Source organism: Nomascus leucogenys, chromosome 10 (genome assembly GCF_006542625.1).
Source record: "Nomascus leucogenys isolate Asia chromosome 10, Asia_NLE_v1, whole genome shotgun sequence".
In the NCBI taxonomy this organism is placed as follows: domain Eukaryota; kingdom Metazoa; phylum Chordata; class Mammalia; order Primates; family Hylobatidae; genus Nomascus; species Nomascus leucogenys.
Window position 1 is genome coordinate 58,909,421 of NC_044390.1, and position 26,556 is coordinate 58,935,976.

Sequence of the window (26,556 nt, forward strand, 5' to 3'; positions counted from 1 at the left end):
AACAGGTCATTTCGGTTCTGCCGGGCCCTGTTACCCAGGGCTTCCGCTGTCACTCAGGACCGATGGGACGAGAACTGAAGCCTCATCCAATCAGGGGCGCTGGGGCGGGGTCCTGCCAACTGTCCATCCGGGGAAGGGGAGGCCGCATTCCCGCTTTCCAGGCGTCTTGCACCAAAGGGAGGTTGGGATCTCGGTTTTCCGGCCCCCAGAGGGACCAGGTGCATCCGCCATAGCTTCTGTCGCTCCATCGCCCTCACTGTGACTGGACTGTTAGAGGGATCCGTGGAGAGGAGGCCAGGACACCTGGAAGCCGGGAAATGGTGAGTGTGCGGGGTCGGGGGTCCCGAGACGGGGGAGGGGCTGGGAGGAACCGGCCCGAACCGGCTCTAGCAGGACCTGCGCCTCCCTGCAGCGACTTCGGGTCTGCAGAGCGGAGTTCCCCTGGCGCAGCTCGGCCCTCGGTCCCTTCGGCCGCAGGGTGGGGTTGGGCCGGCAGCCGGGACCCCAGGCCTCCTGTCCCGTCCCTGCGCTGCGACTGCGAGCCCTTTCTGGGGAGCTCCGCGCCCGTAGCCCCGCGTCTCCCCAGATTGTGCGGAGACCACGGGAAGGTCATGGAGGCAATCCTGCCTCGGGTGTGGGGTTCGTCTGGGAGGAGCGGTGGGCTGCGGGGTCCCCAGTCCCGCCTTTTTTCCTGAAAAACTAAATTGAAGGCCAGGCGCAGTGGGTCACGCCTGGGAGGTTGAGGCGGGGGGATTGCTTCAGCCCAGAAATTCGAGACCTGCCTGGGCAACATACTGAGACCCTAGTTTCTATTAAAAATAAATTCAAAAAAAATGAGCCGGGCGTGGTGCCGCCCACCTGTAGTCCCAGCTACTAGGGGGCTGAGGTGGGAGGATCGCTTGAGGGAGGAGATTGGTACTGCAGTGAGCCGAGATCGCGCCACTGCACTCCGTCCTGGGCGACTGAGCGAGACCCTGTCTCAAACAAAACAAAACAACAACAACAACAACAGCAACAAACTAAACTGTGTCCTCTTAAAAATTTAAGAGTTTTGCTTCTCAGAATAGGAGTTTGAAAAAAATGAATGAGAAATGTTTCCTGAATGAGAAACACCCAGTCATGGCTTGCGGTTTGATAACGGAAAGAGCAAAACTCTGCAAAATAACTTGAACTGTGTTCTACGCCGAATATGAGAGAACGTGACCAAGGGAAACAACCGCATGTAGCCTCGAGTAAGTGGTCCCCAGGAGGTTCGATGGCAGTTTGGTCTTATTCATTTCAGCGAGACAGGAATTGCAGGGAAAAACATGAATCAAGGCATGGAAGGCCGAAAGGGCAGGACACGTAGAAGCGGGGCTTAGAAGGCACAGGTGGTTGAGGGATTCTGTAGTCGGCAGTTGGTTGAGAGTGTGAAGTTGTGTCTAAAATTTGAAAGCGGTAGGAAGGAATGTTTAAGGGAGTCTGTTACCTGCCATGTGATTCCATCCCTACAAAAAAACAGAAATGTTTCACTAGATTTTATTAATTCTAAGGCATGACTTAACCCTTGCCTTGCAGGGCCTTAGGTCTTGTTTGCAATTTAGTATTTATTGGCACAAAGGGTCTCTTTGCAGGTTTTTTTTTTTTTTGTTTTTTGTTTTTTGAGACAGAGCCTCACTCTTGCCCAGGCTGGAGTGCAGTGGTGCAATCTCGGCTCAGGGCAACCTCCACCTCCTAGGTTCAAGCAATTCTTCTGCCTCAGCCTCCCAAGTAGCTGGGATTACAGGTGCACGCCACCATACCCAGCTAATTTCTGTATTTTTAGTAGAGATGGGGTTTCACCATGTTGGCCAAGCTGGTCTCAAACTCCTGACCTCAAATAATCTGCCTGCCTCCGCCTCCCAAAGTGGTAGGATTACAGGACTGAGCCATGTGCCCAGCCTCTTTGCAGGTCTTATGTCTATTTTAATATGAATGTGGGTCAGTTGCTGCGTCTAAACTCCAGAAGGGAGTATGGAGTGTCTGATCTCCCTTACTGACATAACTGGGAACTTTCAGGTTTTTGGGGGGCCTCCCCTTGGTAAAGAGCCACTCAGTTGACTTGATTGGGGTGGGATGGGGAGCTTAGGTTTTTATTTTTAGTTTACAGGTTGAAGGATAGGCTTTTATATGGTGCATTAGAATAAAAATCAAAAAATACTTTATTGGTTACAGTGATGTAGTCGCCTTATTTGGATTTTTCTACCTTAAATAATTGAAATGATCAGATTCCTATTATAAGGAGATTATTCAAGTGAAAATCTGAGAATTGCCTTTCAAGAAAATACAGACTCTAGGGAAATGGGCTTAGAACTCCGGAGCTAAAAGTTAAACTCTTGACCTAGTGCAGTGTCCCAAACCTGTAATCCCAGCTTTGTGAGGCTGAGGCAGGATGATCGCTTGAGACCAGGAGTTGGAGACCAGCCTTGATAATACAACAAGACCCAGCTCTAGAAAAGAAAAATAGAAAAATTAGGCAGGCGTGGTTGCACCCACCCGTAGTTCCCGCTACAAGGGAGGCTGAGACAGGAGGATCACTGGAAACCCAGGAGTTTGGTGCTGCAGTGAGCCATTATCGAATTTGACATTCCAGCTTAAGACATTGTGATGGCCATGAAGTCTTCGTGTGAGAAAGGTAAGAGGAAAGTTAATCTATAATGAAGATCAAGAGAAAAGAGGCCCTTCCTGGCTCTGTTCAGGCATTTTCAATATTTTACAAAAGAATATAGTTAAGAAAGAAGGCCAGTCTATACTCAGGGACAGGAAGGTTCCAGCTGGCTATGCTACTACTGCCAGTCAGATGATTCAACCCCAGAATCACATTGCTTTAAACCTCAAGATAGGTTTTACATTTTCACCAGCATTTGGTGATGTCAGTGTTTGGATTTTAGCCACTCCACCCAACAACAATTCAGTGGTGCCTAATTGTTTTCATTTGCTCTTCTTTAATGGCATGCTATTTTTGGACTGGTTGGTTGTTTTTTTATTGAGTTTTGGGAGTTCTATCTTTTGGATACCAGTCCTTCATCAGATAGGTGTCTTGCAAATATTTTGCTCCAGTCTGCAGCCTGTATTTTCATTATGGTAAGTGTGTTTTCCAAACAGAAAGCTTTTTTATTGTTATTTTTATTTATTGCTATTTTTTGAGACAGGATCTCACTTTGTCGCCCAGGCTGGAGTGCAGTGGTACAATCTTGGCTCATTGCAGCCTCAATCTCCCAGGCTCCAGAAATCCTCCTGCCTCAGCCCCAAAAGTAGCTGGGACTACAGGGGTACACCATCCTGCATGGGTAATTTCTTTTTTTCTTTTTTTCGTCGAGAGAGTATTCTGCCATGTTGCCCAGGCTGGTGTTCAATTCCTGAGCTCAAGTGATCTGCCTGCCTCAGCCTCCCAAAGTGGTGGATTACAGGTGTGAGCCGCTGCACCTGACACAAAACAGAAAGTTTTAATTTGAATGAAGCCCAATATATTAGTTTTCTCATTCACAGATCATGCTTTTGTGTTGTATGTGAAAACTTATTGCCAAATCCAAGGTTTTTTTTTTTGAGACAGAGTCTCACTCTGTTGCCCAGGCTGGAGTACAGTGGCATGATCTCGGCTCACTGCAGCCTCTGCCACCTGGGTTCAAGCAATTCTCCTGCCTCAGCCTCCCAAGTAGCTGGGATTATGGGCACCCGCCACTGTGCCCAGCTAATTTTTGTATTTTTAGTAGAGACGGGGTTTCACCGTCTTGGCCAGACTGGTCTTGAACTCCTGACCTTGTGATCCACCTGCCTTGGCCTCCCAAAGTGCTGAGATTTTAGGCATGAGCCACTGTGCCTGGCCTAATCCAAGGTTGTTTTGATTTTCACATGTATTATGTCTAGAAGTTGCGGATTTTGCATTTTCCATTTGAGTAAATGATGCATTTTGGGTCAGTTTTATGGTAGTCGTACATTCTGTATCTCATTCATTTCATTGCATATAGTAGTCCAGGTGTTTCAGTACCGTTTGTTGAAAAGACTGTAGTATATCTATTGAGTTGCCTTGGCTCGTTTATGAAAGATTTGTTTATTTTGTTGAGTTTATTTATAAGTTCTCCGTTGTGTTCTGTGATGTATTTATGCAGTCTTTTGAAATACCACACTGTCCTGATGACTGTAGGTTTATATGAAGTCTTTTTGTCAGGCGTTGTTTATTAAGTATTGTGTTGACCATTTTGAGTCTTGATATGTTTTGGATATTTGACCCCTCCAAACCTCATGTTGAAATCTGATCCCAGTGCTGGAGGTGAGGCCTAGTGGGAGGCATTTGGGCCATGAAGGTGGAACCCTCATGAATGGCTTGGTGCCCATCCCACAATGATGAGGGAGTTCTCGCTCTGTTAGTTTACAGGAGAGCTGACTGTTTAAAAAATGATGACTGGGCGCGGTGGCTCACGCCCGTAATCCCAGCACTTTGGGAGGCCAAGACAGGCGGATCACCTGAGGTCAGCAGTTTGAGACCAGCCTGGCCAACATGGCGAAACTCTGTCTCTTCTAAAAATACAAAACTTAGCTGGGCACAGTGGTGGGCACCTGTAATCCCAGCTACTCAGGAGGCTGAGGCAAGAGAATCACTTGAACCCGGGAGGCAGAGGTTGCAGTGAGCTGAGATCGTGCCACCGCACTCCAGCCTGGGCGACAGAGCGAGACTCCATCTCAAAAAAAAAAAAAAAAAATACCATGGCATCTCCTCCACCCTTTGTTTCCTCTTTTACATGTGATACCCTAACCCCTCTTGCCTTCCATGAGTAAAAGCTTCCTGAGGCCCTCACCTGAAGGCAGGCAAACATTAGTGCCATGCTTCTTGGACAGCCCGTAGAACCATGAGCCAAATAAATTTTTCTGTATGTATTATGCAGCCACACATATTTCTTTATAGAAATATAAAACTAAGGCCTGGCGCGGTGGCTGACGCCTGTAATCCCAGCACTTTGGGAGGCCAAGGCGGGCGGATCACGAGGTCAGGAGATCGAGACCATCCTGGCTAACACAGTGAAACCCCGTCTCTACTAAAAATACAAAAAATTAGCCGGGCGTGGTGGCGGGCGCCTGTAGTCCCAGCTACTCAGGAGGCTGAGGCAGGAGAATGGCGTGAACCCAGGAGGTGGAGATTGCAGTGAGCCGAGATCGCGCCACTGCACTCCAGCCTGGGCAACAGAGCGAGACTCCGTCTCAAAAAAAAAAAAAAAAAAAAAATTACCCAGGTATGGTGGCATGCTCCAGTGAGCCCAGGTACTCAGAAGGCTGTGGTGGGAGGATTGCTTGACCCCAGAGGTTGAGTCTGCAGTGAACTGTGATTGCACTACTGCACTCCAGCCTGGATGACAGAGTGAGACTCTGTCTCAGAAAAAAAAAAAAAAAAAAGAAATACAAGAGTATAGGGTATTGCCACTCAGAAGGCAGCTGATCTTAGCAGCTGAGCAGATTCAAGTCTGGTTACTGCATGGTTTATAGAATGCATGAGAATACTGCTTGCTATAGGCTTTAAAAAAAAAATAGAAGAAGAAGAAATAAATTGCAAAGAGTATTCACCAAATGGAAGAAAAACTTGAAAATTACACACCTGGTCCTCACATATATCCATATCAGTTGGAACCTCAGTCTCCTTTATGACACAAGGTAAGGGCTGAATTGGCAGACAGGACTCCCAGGCATTGTGTCCCATCACTGCAGGAGGCGAGCTCCACCGTGGAACACTGTCTGGGTAATGGTGTATCCACAGTCCCCCATCTTACCCAGTTTATGGAGTGACAACAAGGAGTGGTCATGAGGAGAGAAGTCTGACCCAGAGTTCTGGATATGTGAGTGGGAGATACTCTCAGGACACCCTCCTTTCTTCCCACAGGGAAAGAGCATATTATCCCCTATGCATTCCAGACTTGTGAAGCAGAGTTTCAAGTCTAAGTCCCTGTCCCTTGTAAAAAGAGATTGTACTGAAATCATGTTAAAAATGACAAATAAGGCTTTATTCAGGACAGTTGTGATGTGGGTCATGAGAACTGTAATATGGGAGAGAGATTGACCTCAACCTTGCATGCAGCAACAACAGTATTGAACCTATAGCTCAAGGGTAAAATGAGGGAGACGATGGAGTTTGGTGAGGTATCAAGGGTTGCAGAAGAGAAAGCTGATGAGTTATCATGAGTAAGAGTAACAGAACTTCATTGGTATCAAGTTTGGAGGGGCCAGGGTGGGGATTCTCTGAACTCCCTTAGAAGGATCTTTGCTATAACTGGGCTTTATAGGACAAGGTCAAAGCCTTGTCAAAGAGGGAGTCCTTGAGACCCCCACAGCTACCTTTTCGTTGGGACGACAACAAATCCTTAAATTTCTGATTCCCTTCCCACATTCCAAAGCACCCACTTCCCCTCTCTAATGGACATCTTCATCACCGTGTCCACCGTTATATAGTTGAAAGAGCTGTAGTATTTTGTTTTTCATTTTTCCACAGAGCCATAAATGACTGCATTGGAAACGTTTCTATTTTGTTTATGAATACTTTTCATGAGAGGAAAGCACTCAATAACCACCTGAAACTTTGTTGTGTAAAATATTTAGGCCGGGCCGGGCGCAGTGGCTCACACCTGTAATCCCAGCACTTTGGGAGGTCACAGCGAGCAAATCACCTGACGTCAGCAGTTCAAGACTAGCCTGACCAACATGGAGAAACCCTGTCTCTACTAAAAATACAAAATTAGCTGGGAGTGTTGGTACATGCCTGTAATCCCAGCTACTCGGGAGGCTTAGGCAGGAGAATTGCTTGAAGCTGGGAGGTGGAGATTGCAGTGAGCCGAGAGCGCACCATTGCACTCCAGCCTGGGCAACAAGAGCGAAATTCCGTCTGGAAAAAAAAAAAAAAAGCTTCTGCCGAATGATTCCTGATGTTGAACCCTCTTTCATGTGCTTACTTGTCACTTGTATATATCTTTGAGAAATGTCCCTGAAATACTTTGCCCACCTTTTAATCAATTAGGTTTTTACTTGGTACAGTATTTTATTAATTTTAATAATTATAAAGTAAAAAACTTAAATTTTACCAGCTTATGCAATTTTAACTGTACAGTTGATTTAGTTAGACAACTCTACATAACTTATCTAAGTGAATCATACTGCATTTTTCTTTTTGTGACTACCTTGGCTGTTAGCATAGTATCCTAAATTTTCAAGCTTGTTGTAACAAGGGACAGGTTGTTATTTTAAAAGATTAAATAATATTCCATTGCATATATATATATATATATATATACCTATCACATTTTTGTTATGCATTCAGCAATCAATGAACGGACAGGTGAATTGATGCAGCTCTTGGCTATTGATTTTTTTTTTTTTTTTTTTTGAGACTGAGTCTTGCTCTGTCGCTAGGCTGGAGTGCAGTGGCGTGATCTCAGCTCACTGCAACCTCTAACTCCCTTGTTCAAGTGATTCTCCTGCCTCAGCCTCCCGAGTACTGGGATTACAGGCATACGCCACCACCACCACACCAGCTAATTTTTGTATTTTTAGAAGAGACGGGGTTTCACTAAGTTGGCCAGGATGGTCTCGATCTCCTGACCTCGTGATCTACCCGCCTTGGCCTCCCAAAGTTGGCTATTGTTAACAGTGGTTTTCAAATGTGTCTTCAAGATCTGGATTTCAAATTTTTTTTAATTGAAAATAAGTAGACACAAAAGTAGATTGCTGAAGGATATGTTAATTTTGGCCAGGCGCAGTGGCTCACGCCTGTAATCCCAACACTTTGGGAGGCTGAGACAGGTGGATCACAAGGTCAGGAGTTCAAAACCAGCCTGGCCAAGACAGTGAAACCCCGTCTCTACTAAAAAAAATACAAAAATTAACCAGGCGCGGTGGCGGGCGCCTGTAATCCCAGCTACTTGGGAGGCTGAGGCAGAAAATTGCTTGAACCTGGGAGGCTGAGGTTGTAGTGAGCCAAGATCGTGCCACTGCACTCCAGCCTGGGTGACAGAGTGAGACTTCATCTCAAAAAAATATATATATATATGGTAGTTATATTATTTTTTTCAGGCACCATCATACTATTCCATAGGGGCTGAGCCATTTACCATCCTTTGGATGGAGCACGTGGGGTTCATTTTCTTTCTTGATGGTGTTCTGTCACACCATTTCACACAAAAGTTTTTACATTTGATAAATATTTGCCTTTTTGTTGAGACTGGACACCCTGGAGTTTTTGCCTCTCCAATCTTGTGGCCATTCAACCTTCAGCAATTCATCAATTATAATTCAGGCTTTTCTACCCAAGCACAGTTTCTAAGAAAGGTTTCTGCTCTTGATTTTTTTGTTCTAGTTAGTTATGACTCTAATCAGTCAGATTGGTAGGGCCTCAGCCAGGCGTGGTGGCTCGTGCCTGTAATCCCAGCATTTTGGGAGGCCAAGGCTGGTGGATCACTTGTGGTCAGGAGTTCGAGACGAGTCTGGCCAACATGGTGAAACCCCGTCTCTGCTAAAAATACAAAAATTAGCTGTGCATGGTGGCAGGCACCTATAATCCCAGCTACTTGGGAGGCTGAAGCATGAGAATCATTTGAACCTGGGAGGCGGAGGTTGCAGTGAGCCAAGATCATGCCACTGCACTCCAGCCTGGGTGACAGAATGAGATTCTGTCTCAAAAAATAATAATAATTAAAAACAGAATTTCTTTATGAAAGAGTGAGTGTTGACAGAGTAAAAAGTCTAATGACCAGATCATGGAATAAATGTTTGGAGTCCATAGCACCATGGAAACTTTGTAGGAATAGAGTATAGGAACCCAGTGCTGTCAGTCTCACCCATGTTTCTTTACATATGTGGAATGTTTCAGGATTCAGTGGCCTTTGAGGATGTAGATGTGAACTTCACCCAGGATGAGTGGGCTTTGCTGGATCCTTCCCAGAAAAATCTCTACAGAGATGTGATGCAGGAAACCTTCAGGAACCTGGCTTCTGTAGGTAAGGGTAACAATATTACTTTCCTCAGTGAATTAGAGAACAAGTGTTTCCAGCTTGTCAGTCGTGTTGAGAGATTTGGAGTGTGGACAGGGAATAGTGAGGACAGGGAACAGGAATATGAATAAATGAGGCAAGGCTGCACTGTACCATGAACTTAGAATCTAGTACTTTTTTCATAATTTTGCTAATTCAGGACTATTTTTCTGGTTCTGTATTTTAGGAAAAAAATGGAAAGATCAGAAAATTGAAGATGAGTACAAAAATCCCAGGAGAAACCTAAGGTAATTCATGCTTAGAGAATTACAAGAGAAAGCAATGTCTCTCTAGACAATCATAGAATGGAAGAAAATGTTAAAAAGAAGCAAACAAGAAATAAGCCAAGTTCCACCATATTTATTCTTATAAAATTTTCTCTAGGGCTGGGTGCGGTGGCTCACACCTGTAATCCCAGCACTTTGGGAGGCAGAGGCGGGCAGATCATGAGGTCAGGAGATCGAAACCATCCTGGCTAACATGGTGAAACCCTGTCTCTACTAAAAATCCAAAAAAATTAGCCGGGCATGATGGCGGGCACCTGTAGTCCCAGCTACTTGGGAGGCTGAGGCAGGAGAATGGCATGAACCCGGGAGGCAGAGCTTGCAGTGAGCCGAGATCATGCCACTGCACTCCATCCTGGGCGACTGAGTGAGACTCCGTCTCAAAAAAAAAAAAATTCTCTAAAAACATATATTTAAGTGTGACATAGGCTGAACATTGTGGCTCAAGCCTATAATCCAGCCCTTTGGGAGGTTCAGGTCAGAGACTGCTTGAGCTGAAGAGTTTGAGGCAACACAGGGCCATGATAGCACCATTACACTCTAGCCTGGGTTAAAGGGCAAGACCCTGACTCAGAAGCAATGAAATTGACAAAGACGGTTAGTACTTGTAAAATAGTTTACCTCAAAATAGTGTTGGCCGGGCGCCCAGGTGCATGCCTGTAATCCTAACACTTTAAGAGGTTGAGGTGGGCAGATTGCTTGAGTCTAGGAATTTGAGACCAGCCAGGAAATGTGACAAAACCCCATCTCTAGCAAATATACAAAAATTAGCCAGGCATGATGGTGTATGCTTGTAGCTGCAGGTAATCAGTAGGCTGAAGTGGCAGGATGGCTTCAGATCGGGAGATGGAGGTTGCAGTGAGCTGAGATCTCACCACCGCACTCCAGCTTGGATGACAGAGTGAGACCCTATCTCAAAAAATTTTTAAACAGTACTAAGAAGCCCTATATCAATATTATCTTTCTCAATAACAGGTATAGCCGGACCATCTTGTAGAGAATGTGGTCTGTTCATGTTCAGACAGGGCAGAAAGCCTACACATTGCTGTACAGTGTTAGAAATGCAAGTGCAATGACTTGTTAATGAATATCAAATCAGTGATAAAGGAACCCATTATGATATACTTCTCATTGTTCACAGAGGTCTTATGGGAGAGAGACTCTTAGAAGGTAAAAAAGATCACCAGCATGGAGAAATTTTGGCCCAGGTCCCAGATGACATACTGAAGAAGAAAACTCCTCGAGTAAAATCACGTGGAGAAGTCAGCGTGGGTCATGCATCCCTTAATAGGCACCACAGAGCTGACACTGGACACAAGCCATATGAGTATCAGGAATATGGACAGAAGCCATATAAATGTACATACTGTAAGAAAGCCTTCAGTGATCTCCCCTACTTTCGAACACATGAATGGGCTCACACTGGAGGGAAACCTTATGATTGTGAGGAATGTGGAAAAAGCTTTATTTCCCGCTCAAGCATTCGAAGACACAGGATAATGCACAGTGGAGATGGACCCTATAAATGTAACTTTTGTGGGAAAGCCTTGATGTGTCTCAGTTTGTATCTTATTCACAAACGAACTCACACAGGAGAGAAACCATATGAATGTAAACAGTGTGGTAAAGCCTTTAGTCATTCTGGTAGCCTTCGAATACATGAAAGAACTCACACTGGGGAGAAGCCTTATGAATGCAGTGAATGTGGGAAAGCATTCCATAGTTCCACATGTCTCCATGCACATAAAATAACTCACACTGGGGAGAAGCCGTATGAATGTAAACAGTGTGGGAAAGCCTTTGTTTCTTTCAATTCTGTTCGATATCATGAAAGGACTCACACTGGAGAGAAGCCCTATGAATGTAAGCAATGTGGGAAAGCCTTCAGATCTGCCTCACACCTCCGAACACATGGAAGGACTCACACTGGAGAGAAACCCTATGAATGTAAACAATGTGGGAAAGCCTTTGGATGTGCCTCGAGCCTTAAAATCCATGATAGGACTCACACTGGAGAAAAACCCTGTAGTTCCAACACTTTGAAAGGCCGAGGCGAGAAGATCGCTTAATTCACATAAGATTCCTAGAAGCCACTGAATCCAATCATGGTAAAAATGTGTTTCCCTCAAATCATGGGAACCATCGCAAAATTATTCTGAAGCTTCTGCAGTCACTGTCATCTGACAGCATTCAGAAATAAATGACAGTAGCCCAAGCGCAAAAATTTTTGGGGGTAGTTTAGCTGAGGCCTCACTCAGAGACCTAGGACACAGAGTTGGAAATAACTTTTAAGAGAGACACGCCTCCAGTAAGACCTTAAGACAGTTCTGTCATAAAAAAAATACAAGGTTTGGCCAGGCGCAGTGGCTCATGCCTATAATCCCAGCACTTTGGGAGGCCGAGGCAGGTGGACCACGAGGTCAGTAGTTCGAGACCAGCCTGGCCAATATGGTGAAACCCCATCTCTACTAAAAAATACAAAAATTAGCCAGGTGTGGTGGCGCCTGTAGTCCCAGCTACTCAGGAGGCTGAGGCAGGAGAATCACTTGAATACAGGAGGTGGAGGTTACAATGAGCTAAGATTGTGCCACTGCACTCCAGCCTGGGTGACAGAGTGAGACTCCATCTCAAAATAATAATAATAATAACAATAATAATAAGGTTAGCCCAGCAAAGTGGTAGGTGTATATACACAGAAAGGTCAGAAAAATCTGTTCCCTCCTATGGAAAGCCCAATACCTAAGTGGCAAGCCTTCATTTTAAGAAACTCACTGAAGGGATAATGGAAGTGCCATCGTCAGACTCACTGCTTCAGAAAGACCTTTATCAAAACAAAAGTCTAAAGTTCCTATTCAAAAATATCCTATAATAAATGGCTGGTTATCAGATACACTACATATTTTATGCCATTCCTTCTCATGAGTTTTTTTTTTTTGAGACAGAGTCTGGCTCTGTCACCCAAGCTGGAGTGCAGTTGCACATTCTCAGCCCACCGCAACCTCTGCCTCCTGGGTTCAAGCAATTCTTCTGCCTCAGCCTCCCGAGTAGCTGGCTTTACAGGCATGAGCCACCATGCCCAGCCTCTAATCTCTTTTTTTTTTGGAGACAGTCTCACTCTGTTGCCCAGGCTGGAGTATGTTGGTGTGAGCTTGGCTCAGTGCAATTTCCACCTCCTGGCTTCCCGGGTAGCTGGGATTACGGGCACCCACTACCACGCCAGGCTAATTTTTTATATTTTTAATAGAGACAGGATTTCACCATGTTGGTCAGACTGGTCTTAAACTCCTGACCTCAAGTGATCCGCACCAGTGTCTCCCAAAGTGCTGGGATTACAGGCGTGAGCCACTGCACCCAGTCTTCTAATCTTTTTCCAGCCTTCTAATCTTTTTATTTTTGATACAGAGTCTTGCTCCAGGTTGGAGTGCAGTGGTGTGCTGTCGGCTCACTGCAGCCTCCAACTGCCGGGTTCAAGCGATTCTCCTGTCTCAGCCTCCTGAGTAGCTTGGACTACAGGCGTGTGCCCCCACACCTGGCTAATTTTTGTATTTTTAGTAGAGATAGGGTTTCACCATGTTGACCAGGCTGGTCTCGAACTTCTGACCTCAGGTGATCCACCTGCCTTGGCCTCCCAAAGTGCTGGGATTACAGGCGTTAGCCACTGCGCCCGGCCATTTTTGTATTTTTAGTAGAGATGTGTTTCTCCATGTTGACCAAGCTGGTCTTGAACTCCTGACCTCAAGTGATCCACCTGCCTCGGCCTCCCAAAATGCTGGGATTACAGGTGTGAGCTACTGCGCCAGGCCTAATATCTTTTTTTTTTTCTTTTCTTTTGAGACGGAGTCTTGTTCTGTGGCCAGGCTGGAGTGCAGTGGCGCAATCTCGGCTCTGCAACCTCTGCCTCCCAGGTTCTAGAGATTCTCCTGCCTCAGCTTCCTGAATAGCTGGGACTACAGGCATGCGCCACCATGCCCAGCTAATTTTTGTATTTTTAGTAGAGATGGGGTTTCACCATGTTGGCCAGGATGGTCTCGATCTCTTGACCTCATGGTCTGCCACCTCAGGCTCCCAAAGTGCTGGGATTATAGGCATGAGCCACCACGCCTGGCCCTAATCTCTTTTCAAAGTACTTTTTTCTGTAATGAATGTCTTAAATCAAAACCTTTTTTCTAACCACAAACATTTTTTCTTTTTTATTTTATAATTTAATTTTTTTTAGAGACTTGGTCTTGCTGTGTGGACCCGACTGGAGTGCAGTGATATTCACAAGTGTGATCTTAGTGCACGAGAGCTTCATATTCCTGGGCTCACAATCCTTCTACCTCAGCCTGCCAAGTAGCTGTCACTACAGGTGCCAGCTGCTGTGCCTGGCTTCCACTTTTTTTTTTCTTTAATCATTTCCTTTTAAAGACCAAAGAAAACCTGTCCTCTTGTGTGGCCTGAGTTGATCTATGAACATTATGCACTATGACCCAGAAAATCCCACGAAGTCGTGCATGTTAGAAGGATGAAACCCTCATGTTCACTGTAAACTGTGAAGGTGCTCAGGCCATCACAGGTATGCCTATATGAAAAGCCACCAAGTATCTGAAATATTTTCTTTTACAGAAATTATGTGTACCATTTCAGTCTTAGAAAGTGGAGTTGGTAGCTGTACCCAAGACAAACACTGGGGCTGGACTCACCATCAGTGGCCCAGAAAAGGTACTGAAATTTGCTTACAAGTGCAGAGTTATGCCGAACTTAAGGGTATAGATGTAGATTCCCTGGTTATTGAGCACATCCAGGGAACAAGGCACCCATAATGTACCACCTGACTTACAGAACTCATGGGCAGATGAACCCACGCACAAACTCCCCTGCCATATCCAGATGATGCTTAGTGAAAAGAAACACATTGTTCCAAAAGCAGAAAAGGAGGCTGCACGGAACAAAAAGATACCCCAGAAGAAACATAAACTTAAGAGACAAATAAGTTCAGCCAAAAGAAAATGCAAATAAAAGTTCAAAACAAAACAAAAAAACCTCTAAAATTCATAAAACACAAAATGACATACTCTATTAAATATGCCTCTATGATATCTCTCAGATAAAAGTTGGCCATAATAGAGAAAATGAAGATAGGTGTTGGTGACTGGCAGATTCTGGGTCTATGACGAATCAGAGATGGATGGTTTTCACTTTGTTTTACATTTTTTTAATGCCTGATGTTGACTTGGTAGAAAGATAATAAAGAGATTCTTCTGTCTATGTGTTTCTTTTAGATTACTCATGTGGACTGAAGAAAAAAATTAAATTTGTTAAAGAAAGTGAGTTTGATTTAGGATTGTGACTGAGGACAATAGCCTGGAAGCAGTTCTGACGGATGGCTGCTATGCAGTATTTTGGTTCACAGTTTATAAGAGACATGTGGACCCTGTGCTCTATCTTGTTTTTTCTTCAGAGCATATTTCTGGAGAGCTGGAGAGAGCCAGAGTCAGGAATGTTATAAAGTCAGGCTGGAAACCAGAAATGAGTAACATGACTATACATTTGTGTGTTTTTTTGTTTTGTTTTGAGACAGAGTCTCGGTCTATTGCCCAGGCTGGAGTGCAGTGGTGCAATCTCGGCTCACTGGAACCTCAGCCTCTTTGATACAAACGATTCTTCTGCCTCAGCCTCCCGAGTAGCTGGGATTACAGGTGTGCACTACCACACCCGGCCAATTTTTTGTGTTTTTAGTAGAGACGGGATTTCACCATGTTGGCCACGCTGGTCTCCAACTCCTGATCTCAGGTGATCCACCCACCTCGGCCTCCCAAAGTACTGGGATTACAGGCTTGAGCCACGGCGCCCGGCCACTACTGCCTCACTTTCATGCAGTTAATCTTAGACGCATCCTCCTCGACTTTATACATACACACTGGAGGAGAGCTTTGCTCGTGTGTTATTCTCGCAGTGGGATTGAGGATGTTTGTCTCATGGAAATTGATGAATGAGGTGAGAAGCAGGTGAATAACCTGCAGGGGGCAGCAGAGACCGACAACAGGGACTGGGCGCTGAGGCTAGTATGGATCGTTGGCAAGGAGGGAAGTGGAGCTCTCCTGGGTGCTTCCTGGGCAGCCGCCCTCCCCTGCAGGTGGCTTGCAGCTGCTCAGAGCAGATCCAGAAAGAGTGTGGGTGCTGACATGCTGCAGCGCCCTGGAAAGCAGGAGACCCACGTGCAGGTACACTTCAGGAATTCTGTCCTTTTTGCGGCTGTACATCTGGAATCTGGGGCCGTTTTCAGGAGCAGTGTTTTGGGTTTGACATGCATAGAGTCCCTGGGGTCAGATTGTAATTTGCATATCTGAAGAATATCTGTAAAGATCAAGTTCAGGGAAATAACTGTTTGGGACCTCTCCTGGAGAAGGGGCTTATGAAGTTGACAGTTTATTTAGGTCAGAAGCTTAAAATCACCAAGTGAGAGTTTTCTGCCGATGAAGATGAGGGTCTGGAAGGAGGGAGCGTTTCCACACTGTGAGGTGGGGTGAGATGTGTGAAAGCCTTGGCCATGTCTCATCCCTAATTCCGGGCCCCTGAAGGACAACTGCCTCCCCTTCTTGGTGCAGTCGTGCCTGGCCTGGTCTGGGCTCCCCTTCCTGCTCTGAGGTCAGCAGATCGCTCCATTGGACACTGAGTCTGGAATTCCCTGCACACACTTAGAATCCTGTGCAGGACGAAGAAGCACGGAGAGCCCATTGAATGAGGAAGAAGATAGTGCCCTGTCTAAAAATCAGGAGCAAATTTGGCCGAAAAGAAATTATCCAATGATCAGGGCTCAGGGAGAGAGTTGTCCTTTAGAGAGAAGCTGTGACTAGAACCGATCAGTCCTGCTCGGCCCGGCCCGTTACCCAGGGCTTCTGCCGTCACTCAGTTCTGAGGGGGCGGGGCCTTGTACCTTGTCCAATCAGAAGCGCCGAGGCGGTGCCCGGCCAACTGTCCATCCGGAAAGAGGAGGCCCATTTCAGCTTCTACTTTTGTTGCTATGCAGGTTGTTGTCGGGGTGCCAGATTTCCTACTCCGAGAGGCCCCGGGTCCCTCTGCCACAACTTCTGTCGCTCTGCCGCCTGCACCGTGACTCGCACTATTCACGAGAGCCCTAGAGAGGACACCGGGACACCCCGAAGCCGGGAAATGGTGAGTGTATGCGGCCGGAGTCCCCAGACGGGGGAGGGGCGGGGTGGACCCGGCCGGAAGCGGCTGTGGCGGGATCTGGGCCTCCTCGCGGCGCCTCCTGGATCTGGGACCCGAATCCCTCTGTCTCAGCACGTCCCTCCGTCCCCTCGGCCGCAAGGTGTGGCTGGGCCGCAGGGGGCGGCGTCCTGTCCTGTTCCTGCCGGGCGACTGTGGGCCCGGGCCCCGGAGCCCTCTCTGGGCAGCTCCACGCCCGCAGCCCCGCGTCTCCTCAGATTCTGCGGGGACCACGGGAGGGTCATGGGGGAATCCCGCGGTGTTTTTTTTCTGTTAAAAATTAAAGAGTTTGGGCCGGGCGCGGTGGCCCACGCTTGTAATCCCAGCACTTCAGGAGGCCGACGCGGGCGGATCACGAGGTCAGGAGATCGAGACCATCCTGGCTAACACGGTGAAACTCAGTCTCTACTAAAAATACCAAAAAAAGTAGCCGGGCGTGGTGGCACGCGCCTGTAGTCCCAGCTACTCAGGAGGCTGAAGCAGGAGAATCAAATGAACCCAGGAGACGAAGGTTGCAGTGAGCCGAGATCACGCCACTGCACTCCAACCTAGGGGACAGAGCGAGACTCCATCTCAAAAAAAAAAAAGAAAGAGTTTGAGCAAACAGCGATTCATGAGTGAGAAACACCCAGTCATGATTTGTGGTTTGTTACCAGAAAGTTTTAAGAACAATTGCGTTTTGTTAACGGTGGAGGGGTCCAGGTTCTTGGAGTCTTGAACAAAGAATTGGACAAAACGCACAAAGCAAGGAAGGAATGAAGGGATTTAACACTCCACAGTGTGCGAGCGGGGCTGAGCATAGGGGCTCAAAGACCCCGTTACAGAATATTTGGGAGTTTAAATACCCCCTGGAGGATTCCACTGGTTACTTGGGGTATACCCTATGTAAAAGGAGAGGATGAAGTAAAGTTATAAAATCATTTACTTGGCTTATGCCCTATGGAGTAGGTATTTCCTTTCGTAGCTGAAGTTTGAATAGGCCTTATCTTCCCTGCATCCAGACCCTATTTTCCTGCCTCAATTTGAGTTTTGATTTTGGTGTCCTTAGGTAGTTCCTTATAGCACTAAACACACTTCAGTCTAATTGCTGCTGCCTTAAATTTTTTCACACTGTCTATAGGGACTGGCTTCCTCCTGCATTTTCCTAATCTATGGGATGCAGGGTCTCAAATCCTCCACCCTGCTACCCCACCCTAACTCTTCAGCGATTTGCAGTAACATCTTAAATTTTCAATTACTTTTCTGCATCTCCAAACATTAACTCCCCTTCTCCAACTCACAGTATTATCAACTGTCTTTTTTTTTTGGAGACGGAGTTTCGCTCTTGTTGCCCAGGCTGGAATGCAGTGGCATGATCTTGGCTCATTGCAACCTCCGCCTGCCGGATTCAAGCCATTCTCCTGCCTCAGCCTCCTGTATCAACTTTATTGTAGAGTATATTTCTTCATCCTTTCTTTCACACAGATGCAGTATTTTAGTGGTTTATCATCTTTTCACAAGGTCATGGATGACTCTTGTTAAAATATTTGTGTTCTGTTTCTGAACATTTCACCTAGAATACAGAATAACCACTTGATACTCCAGTGAAAAACCTCAGTTCCTCTCCTCTTGTCTTCATAAGGCACAGACAGCACCTCAGAATGTCTTTGGGTTGTTTCCTTTTTTTTTTTTTTTGAGAGAGAGTCTCGCTGTGTCACCCAGGCTGAATTGAAGTGGCGTGGTCTTGGCTCACTGCAACCTCCGCCTCCCAGGTTCAGGTGATTCTCCTGCCCTCAGCCTCCCGAGCAGCTGGGTTTACAGGTATGCGCCACCACACCCGGTGTATTTTTAGTAGAGATGGGGTTTCACCATGTTGGTCAGGCTGGTCTCGAACTCCTGAGCTCAAATGATCTGCCCGCCTTAGCCTCCCAAAGTGCTGGAATTACTGGCGTGAGCCACTGTGCCTGGCCTGTTTCCTTTTTGAAAACTTTACAGGGTGATGTGTCTTCAGGAGTCCCAATCTATCTTTCCCTGGTCCTGGGTTTCAGAACCACCTGGGGCTGAGCCAAAATGCCGACAGCTCCCATCTCTCCTGGCCTACTGAATATCAGCCCCTGTATCCCAGAGGATAGCCTGAGGCAGGGTGTGGGGCCTCCCAAAGGAGCAACTGAATTTCCCAAATGGGAGGAGACTCCTGGTACACTCTTCATCTAGATAGCCAACCCCTTGGGATGCTCAGTTTTTCTCCCCCAGTCCCAGCTTCCATTATTTGGAGACACATAGCTGGTCAGCCAGTTGGATGTTGCTATTAAGGGAAAGGTGTAGGTTAAGTGAGCCACAGCAGAGTCATCTCAACAAATCCATGACATAACAGTGCATTACTCACAGTTCCAGAGAAATGAGGGCAGCACGCCTTGCAGGGCAACACAGAGTGGGGGGAACATCCAGGATGCACATTCAACCAGCAGGTGGGGAGAAAGACAGACAGGGACCTTTGGGCCAGAATTTTTCTTGGGGTCCAGGGCAATGCCCAAGGAGATTTCTCTTAGGGAGTTGTTTCTGGTAGATTTAGAGCAAGCAGGTGCTAGTTCTGTGAAATCAGGCTGTGATTAAGAGGTGGTCTGTGCCATCCATGTGGGTATAAGGGTCAGTGGGGCAAGTCAAGTTGGTCTATCTAGCTTTTCCACAGTGAGGTGGTCACCAGGAGGCAGCCGTGTAAGTCACATATGTGGGTTGAGCAGATGCAGGAACTGGGAGGAGGTGGATAACTGGAAACTGTTGAGGTCAAGTGCAGCTTTCTTCTTTTTTTTTTTTTTTCTGAGACAGAGTCTCTCTTTGTCGCCCAGGCTGGAGTGAAGTGGCGCTCTCTCAGCTCACTGCAACCGCCACTTCCCGAGTTCAAGCGATTCTCCTGCCTCAGCCTCCCGAGTAGCTGGGATTACAGGCATGCACACACCCGACTAATTTTTGTGTTTTTTAGTAGAGAGGGAGTTTCACCATGTTGGCCAGACTTGTCTTGAACTCCTCACCTGAAGTGATAGGCCTGCCTTGGCCTCCCAAAGTGCTGGGATTACAGGCGTGAGCCACTACACCTGGCTTGAGTGCGGGTTTCTTCTGTTGTAAGAAAGTGAAACCCATAATGAAAATGCATGGTAAGGTAACATAAGAACTCACGGTAACAGGCAACTCTAGAATTAATTCATATGGAGATGATTGATTGTTTTCCTGTAGATAACCATCTATCCCTGTTCCTTCTGGTAAGTGAGGACCACTTGTATAATTGGCTGGTGATACCTGCTTTGTCGTGGTTTCACTGTTTTCAGAATCTGCTGTTTTCCATTCGTTTCTATCTTTCCATCTGTTAATACCATTTTCTCTTGATTAGTGTAGATTTTATTTATTTTATTATTACTTTTTTTTCGAGACGGAGTTTCACTTTTGTTGCCCAGGCTGGAGTGCAATGGCGCAATCCCAGCTTACCGCAATCTCCGCCTCCCGGGTTCACGTGATTCTCCTGCCTCAACCTCCCAAGTAGCTGGGATTATAGGCATGCACCAACATGCCCAGCTAATTGTGTTTTTTTTTTTTTAATAGAGACAGGGTTTCTCCATGTTGGTCAGGCTGGTTTCGAACTCCCGACCTCAGGTGATCCACCCACCTCGGCCTCCCAAAGTGCTGGGATTACAGGCGTGAACCACTGTGCCTGGCCTATTTATTTTATTATTATTTTTTTGAGATGGAGTCTTGCTTTGTTGCCCAGGCCGGAGTGCAGTGACACAATCTCGACCCACTGCAAACTCTACCTCCTGGGTTCAAGCCCTTCTTCTACCTCAGCCTCCCGAGTAGCTGGGACTACAGGCGCCCACCACCACGCCTGGCTGATTTTTATATTTTTAGCAGGGAGGGGTTTCTCCATGTTGGCCAGGCTGGTCTCAAACTTCTGACCTCAAGTGATCTGCCTGTCTCAGCCTCCCAAAGTGCTGGGATTACAGGCGTGAGCCACCGCGCCTGGCCAAAAACCCTTTCTCTTAACAAAAAAAGGCTTGGTTTGTGGGAGGACATGAGTATAGACAGAAAGTAAGAGGTGTGATGACCAAGTCATGGGATAAATGTTTGGAGTCCGCAGTATCATGGGAACTTCTTAGGAATAAAGTATAGGCCCCCAGGGCTGTTAGTCTTACCTGTCCTCCTTTACATATGTGAGATGTTTCAGGATTCCGTGGCCTTTGAGGATGTGGCTGTGAGCTTCACCCAGGAGGAGTGGGCTTTGCTAGATCCTTCCCAGAAGAATCTCTACAGGGATGTGATGCAGGAAACCTTCAAGAACCTGACCTCTGTAGGTAAGAATGACAATATTACTTCCCAGTGAATTAGAGAACAAATGTTTTTAGCTCATCAATGCTGTTCATTGATTTGGAACATGTACAGAAAACACTTTGATGAATAAATCAGGCATGGTTACCATGTACCATGAATACAGAATCTAATGATTTTTAAATAAATTCATACTAATTCTGGATCTGTGTTTTCTCTGGGTCTGTGTTTTAGGAAAAACATGGAAAGTTCAGAGCATTGAAGAGTACAAAAATCCCAGGAGAAATCTAAGGTAATTTTTTCTCACAAGACAAGGCAATGCCTCCAGAAAATCTTAAAATGTGAGAAAATAGGCCGGGCGCAGGGTGGCTCACGCCTGTAATCCCAGCACTTTGGGAGGTCAAGGTGGGTGGATCGCAAGGTCAGGAGTTCGAGACCAGCCTGGCCAATATGGTGAAACCCTGTCTCTACTAAAAATACAAAAAAATTAGCTGGGCGTGGTGGCACATGCCTGTAATCCCAGCTACTCAGGAGGCTGAGGCAGGAGAATTGCTTGAATCCGGGAGGCAGAGGTTGCAGTGAGCTGAGATCGCACCACTGCACTCCAGCCTGGGTGACAGAGCGAGACTCCGTCTCAAAAAAAAAAAAAAAAAAAAGTGAGAAAATATTAAAAAGAAGCAAAAGAAATAAGCCCAGTGTCAAATTTATGTATTCATAGAAAGTTTTCCTAAAAACATATGTTTAAATGTAACATAGGCTAGGCTGGGCACTGTTGCTCATACCCCAAATCCCAGTCCTTTGGGGCTTTCAGACCAAAGGATTGCTGGAGGCCAGGAGTTTGAGGCTGCAGTGAGCCATGATGGTACCACTACACTCCAATTTGGACAACAGGGTGAGTTGAGACCCCAACTCAAAAAAAAAAGATGCACATGTTTAGTATTTCTAAAATAGTTTACTTGAAAATAGGATTACGAAGCCCCATAGAAATACTAATTTTTAAAAAATATATATACCCAGACCATCTTGTAGAGCATATAGCCCATTAATATTCAAACGATTCAGACAGAGCAGAAAGCTGACACTTTGCCGGGCAGTGTTAAAAATGCAAGTGCAATAGTTGTTAATGATATAAATAGTGTTTTTTTCTTCTTGAGACAAGAGTCTCGCTTTGTCCCAGGCTGGAGTGCAGTGGTGTGGTTTTAGCTCACTGCAACTGCCACTACTTGGGTTCGAGGTATTCTTGTGTCTTAGTATTCCAAGTAGTTGGGATTACAAGTGCACGCTGTCACACCCAGCCAATTTTTGTATTTTTAGTAGAGACAGGGTTTCGCCATGTTGGCCAGGCTGATCTCAAACTCCTGGCCTCAAGCTATCTGCCTGCTTCAGCCTCCCATAGTGCTGGGATTACAGGCGTGACCCACCGCACCCAGCCAATATAGATCACTTTTTTTTTTTTTTTTTTTGAGACAGAGTTTCGCCCTTATCACCCAGGCTAGAGCACAATGGCGTGATCTCAGCTCACTGCAACCTCTGCCTCTGGGATTCAAGCGATTCTCCCACCTCAGGCACCCGAGTAGCTGGGCTTACAGGCACCCGCCACCATGCCCAGCTAATTTTTGCATTTTTAGTAGAGACGGGGTTTCACCATGTTGGCCAGGATGGTCTTGAACTCCTGACCTCAGGTGATCCACCCGCCTCGGTCTCCCAAAGTGCTGGGATTACAGGCATGAGCCACTGTGCCCGGCCCTATAAGTCACTTTTAATCAAACCGTTAATAATGTGCTTCTCATTTTTCACTGAAGTCTTATGAGAGAGAAACTCTGTGAAAGTAAAGAAAGTCATCACTGTGGAGAAAGCTTCAACCAGATTGCAGATGACATGCTGAACAAGAAAACTCTTCCTGGAGTAACACCATGTGAAAGCAGTGTGTGTGGAGAAGTTGGCATGGGTCATTCATCTCTTAATAGGCATATCAGAGCTGACACTGGACACAAGTCATCTGAGTATCAGGAATATGGAGAGAATCCATATAGAAATAAGGAATGTAAGAAAGCCTTCAGTTACCTTGACTCCTTTCAATCACATGATAAAGCTTGCAGTAAAGAGAAACCCTATGATGGTAAAGAATGTGCAGAAACCTTCATTTCCCATTCATGCATTCAAAGACAGAGGGTAATGCACAGTGGAGATGGACCTTATAAATGTAAGTTTTGTGGGAAAGCCTTCTATTTTCTCAATTTATGTCTTATCCATGAACGAATTCACACTGGTGTGAAACCATATGAGTGTAAACAATGTGGTAAGGCCTTTACTCGTTCCACTACCCTTCCAGTACATGAAAGAACTCACACAGGAGTGAAAGCCAATGAATGTAAGGAATGTGGGAATGCATTCAGTTTTCCTAGTGAAATTCGTAGATATAAAAGGTCTCACACTGGAGAAAAACCCTATGAGTGTAAGCAATGTGGGAAAGTCTTCATTTCTTTCAGTTCCATTCAGTATCATAAGATGACTCACACTGGAGAGAAACCCTATGAATGTAAGCAGTGTGGGAAAGCCTTTAGATGTGGCTCACACCTTCAAAAGCATGGAAGGACTCACACTGGAGAGAAACCCTATGAATGTAGGCAATGTGGTAAAGCCTTCAGATGTACCTCAGACCTTCAAAGGCATGAAAAGACACACACTGGCGATAAACCCTATGGATGTAAGCAGTGTGGTAAAGGCTTTAGATGTGCTTCACAACTTCAAATTCATGAAAGGACGCACAGTGGAGAGAAACCCCATGAATGTAAGGAATGTGGAAAAGTATTCAAGTATTTTTCTTCCTTGCGTATACATGAAAGGACGCACACTGGAGAGAAGCCCCATGAATGTAGGCAATGCGGAAAAGCATTCAGGTATTTCTCTTCCTTGCATATACATGAAAGGACACACACTGGAGATAAGCCATATGAGTGTAAGGTATGTGGCAAAGCCTTCACTTGTTCCAGTTCCATTCGATACCATGAAAGGACTCACACTGGAGAGAAACCCTATGAATGTAAGCACTGTGGTAAGGCATTTATTTCCAATTACATTCGATATCATGAAAGGACTCACACTGGAGAGAAACCCTATCAATGCAAGCAATGTGGCAAAGCCTTTATTCGTGCCAGTTCATGTCGAGAACATGAAAGAACTCATACCATTAATATATGAGAAATCCTATTAGTGGAAGAAATGGGAGAAGCTTTCTGTTGTCCCACTTCCTTTGACACACGAGAAAAGAGAGTGGTGAAAGAACCTCTGGATAACTGCCTTTTGAATTGAGAAGAGAGACCTGTGATAGGACAATAAAATCTAGAAGGACTTGGATGGTTCTGTAATACAATTCACCTATAGCCAATCTTGCATAAGATTTCAAAGGCACAGAAAAGGAAGACATCAGTCACATATTAGAGGCAACACACAGGGAGAGAGGTGTGTGGCTACCCGCTTCCAGCCCATTTTCCTGATTCTTTGGCTTGTTAATCGAGAGTATCCCCCAAATCACTTGTCTCTGTTCCTCAGAGTTGTAGGTCTCCAGAGATGTCCCCAGGTGCTCCACATTAAAGATACATGCCCACTTTGCTATTTCTTCAGAAATGTTAAAATGTTTACCAAAGAACTAATAAATGTTGTTATGGCTGGAAATACTCTCTGATGCCCAACTCTTCTATAGATTGAGTTGGTTTAAGAGGTCTACTTTGTATTGCAAGCATTGTTGTTTCTACAGATAGTGACCCTGTTCTTGATTAAACCAGCTAAATGGGAGCTTGTTCCTCTGCTGCACTGTGCAGTGATTGGTCTCACCAAGGGCTTTTATGTGAGAAGAGCCACCTTGCTCTTATCAGGAAATTTCAAGCATTTGCTGTTATTCACAACTGAATGTAATGTCTCACTTCGTTTTTAACTTTGTATGAGTATACCTGACTAAAAACACTAATGTGGTTTCTTGGCAACAAAGACTTTTGTTCATGTATTTTAGAAATAAGCTTATTAACTATAACAACTGCACACTAACAATTATTATTTTTTAATTAAGAAGCTATATTACAACATCCCATTAGCATCATGTATTAGATCAAGTTGATAATGTTACCATGTTATCCCGTGGACACTGAGTCAGTGTTGCCATGTGGATGTCAGGCATATTTTTCCTCATGTAGATTTTACTTTTCATGCTTATATTCTTGGTTTTTATCTGGATCATGAATTTTCATTTATTCTAAATAGCAAAGGTCATCTTATGTTCTTATGAGTGATTTCTGACCAAAGACCACTAGTGGCATAACTGCTGTCAAAGAGGGTGTAATATACTGTAGTAATGAGTATGACCAAAAGCCATAGATGACTGTGAGATGTATGAGAATTACAAGGTCGTCACATTCGTGAGAAGAGAAAAATTGGGGGTATGTTTTTTATTTAAAGTACTTTCTTCTGTCACATTTCAAGACATGGTTAAAGAATGAGTTTTTTTTTTATTTTTTATTTTTTGAGATGGAGTCTTGCTCTGTCGCCCAGGCTGGAGTGCAGTGGCTCGATCTCGGCTCATTGCAAGCTCTGCCTCCCGGGTTCACGCCATTCTCCTGCCTCAGCCTCCCGAGTAGCTGGGACTACAGGTGCCTGCCACTGCACCTGGCTAATTTTTTGTATTTTTTAGTAGAGACGGGGTTTCACCGTGGTCTCGATCTCCTGACCTCGTGATCCACCCACCTCAGCCTCCCAAAGTGCTCAGATTACATGCATGAGCCACCGTGCCCTGCCAAGAATGAGTTATTTTTGTATTGCTCCATCATGGTCACTGAAGAGCATCATCTCACATTGCAGGTGTATGACATGTGCCTGTTCAGGGGCAAAAGACTCCGCCTTCTGGTGAGAGGAGGCCAGCCATCAGACTTCTGGACCAGTTTTTACCATACTATTCTCTAAACCCTGATACATTCCGTATAATTTATGGACATTGTTAACCATAACATACCTCAGTTAAAATATATAAATTCACTTCTTATCAAGGTATATACTATGATTTTATTCATTTATTTTTTGTAGAGATGGAGTCTCCCTGTTTCCCAGGCTGGTCATTGACTCCTGGATCATGTGATTCTCCCGCCTCCATCTCCCCAAGTGCTGGGATTACAGACATGAGCCACCACAATCGGCTACTACTTTTTAAAAAAATCACCTTGAGTTCTATGGGGCCAATATGTTTTTGAAAACTGAATTTCCTGCCCAGTAAGGAACAAAGTCAGCATCACTATTCCAATCAAGTCTTTCTTTCTCTGGTAACATGCTGTTGATGCAAACTTGTCAGGAACCCCCTTATGCTAATATTATGAAGCTAATGACATCATGGAAAAGTCATGCATGGAACAAGCCAATCATTTCCTTTAAGGTGTCATGGGTGCTTCTCTTCACAAAAGCTTATTTCAGTCTCCCTAGAGTAAAATCCCAGGTCCCAGCAGACATAGAAGCAATCACTGACTGACCAAACCTTAACTATGTGTAATGACACACAGAAAATACCTTGATTTGTGAGACATGAATTTTTGTTTTTTTTTTTGGAGACAGAGTCTCACTCTGTCACCCAAGCTGGAGGACAGTGGCGCAATCTTGGCTCACCACAACTTCTGCCTCCTGAGGTCAACTGATTCTCCTGCCTCAGCCTCCCAAGTAGCTGGAATTACAGGCACCTGCCACCGTGCCTGGCTATTTTTTTGTATTTT

At 45.5% G+C, this 26,556-nt stretch overlaps 2 protein-coding genes across 3 annotated transcripts in view; one reads left to right on the forward strand and one right to left on the reverse strand.

The window, feature by feature from the left end:
- LOC100580991 (zinc finger protein 136) overlaps positions 1-248 on the reverse strand; it is a 36,378-nt gene extending 36,130 nt beyond the window's left edge. Inside the window, exon 1 of the mRNA XM_004089308.3 lies at positions 61-248. Within this exon, the coding sequence (XP_004089356.2) occupies positions 61-248 (188 nt within the window). The remainder of the gene's footprint in view (positions 1-60) is intronic.
- ZNF625 (zinc finger protein 625) lies at positions 136-24,486 on the forward strand. 2 transcript variants are annotated; one of them, XM_012509328.2, is made up of 8 exons: positions 136-320; positions 8,864-8,990; positions 9,211-9,271; positions 10,449-11,170; positions 16,317-16,462; positions 20,700-20,835; positions 21,044-21,101; positions 22,612-24,486. In XM_012509328.2, the coding sequence occupies exons 1-8, from the start codon at positions 318-320 to the stop codon at positions 24,008-24,010; spliced, it is 2,652 nt and encodes an 883-aa protein (XP_012364782.2). In that variant the 5' UTR covers positions 136-317; the 3' UTR covers positions 24,011-24,486. The 2 variants fall into 2 exon arrangements, with proteins under 2 accessions (XP_012364782.2, XP_030676603.1); XM_030820743.1 differs by lacking the exons at positions 136-320; positions 20,700-20,835; positions 21,044-21,101; positions 22,612-24,486 and having other exon boundaries at positions 8,731-8,990; positions 10,449-11,415; positions 16,317-16,380.
- The last annotated feature ends 2,070 nt before the right edge of the window (positions 24,487-26,556 follow it).

Bases quoted from the DNA above. Each gene is read 5' to 3' on its own strand.
- ZNF625 (XM_012509328.2), top strand. The intron at 9,272-10,448 runs GTAATTCATGCT...CATTGTTCACAG, and splicing joins AATCCCAGGAGAAACCTAAG to AGGTCTTATGGGAGAGAGAC. The intron at 20,836-21,043 runs GTAAGAATGACA...TCTGTGTTTTAG, and splicing joins CAAGAACCTGACCTCTGTAG to GAAAAACATGGAAAGTTCAG.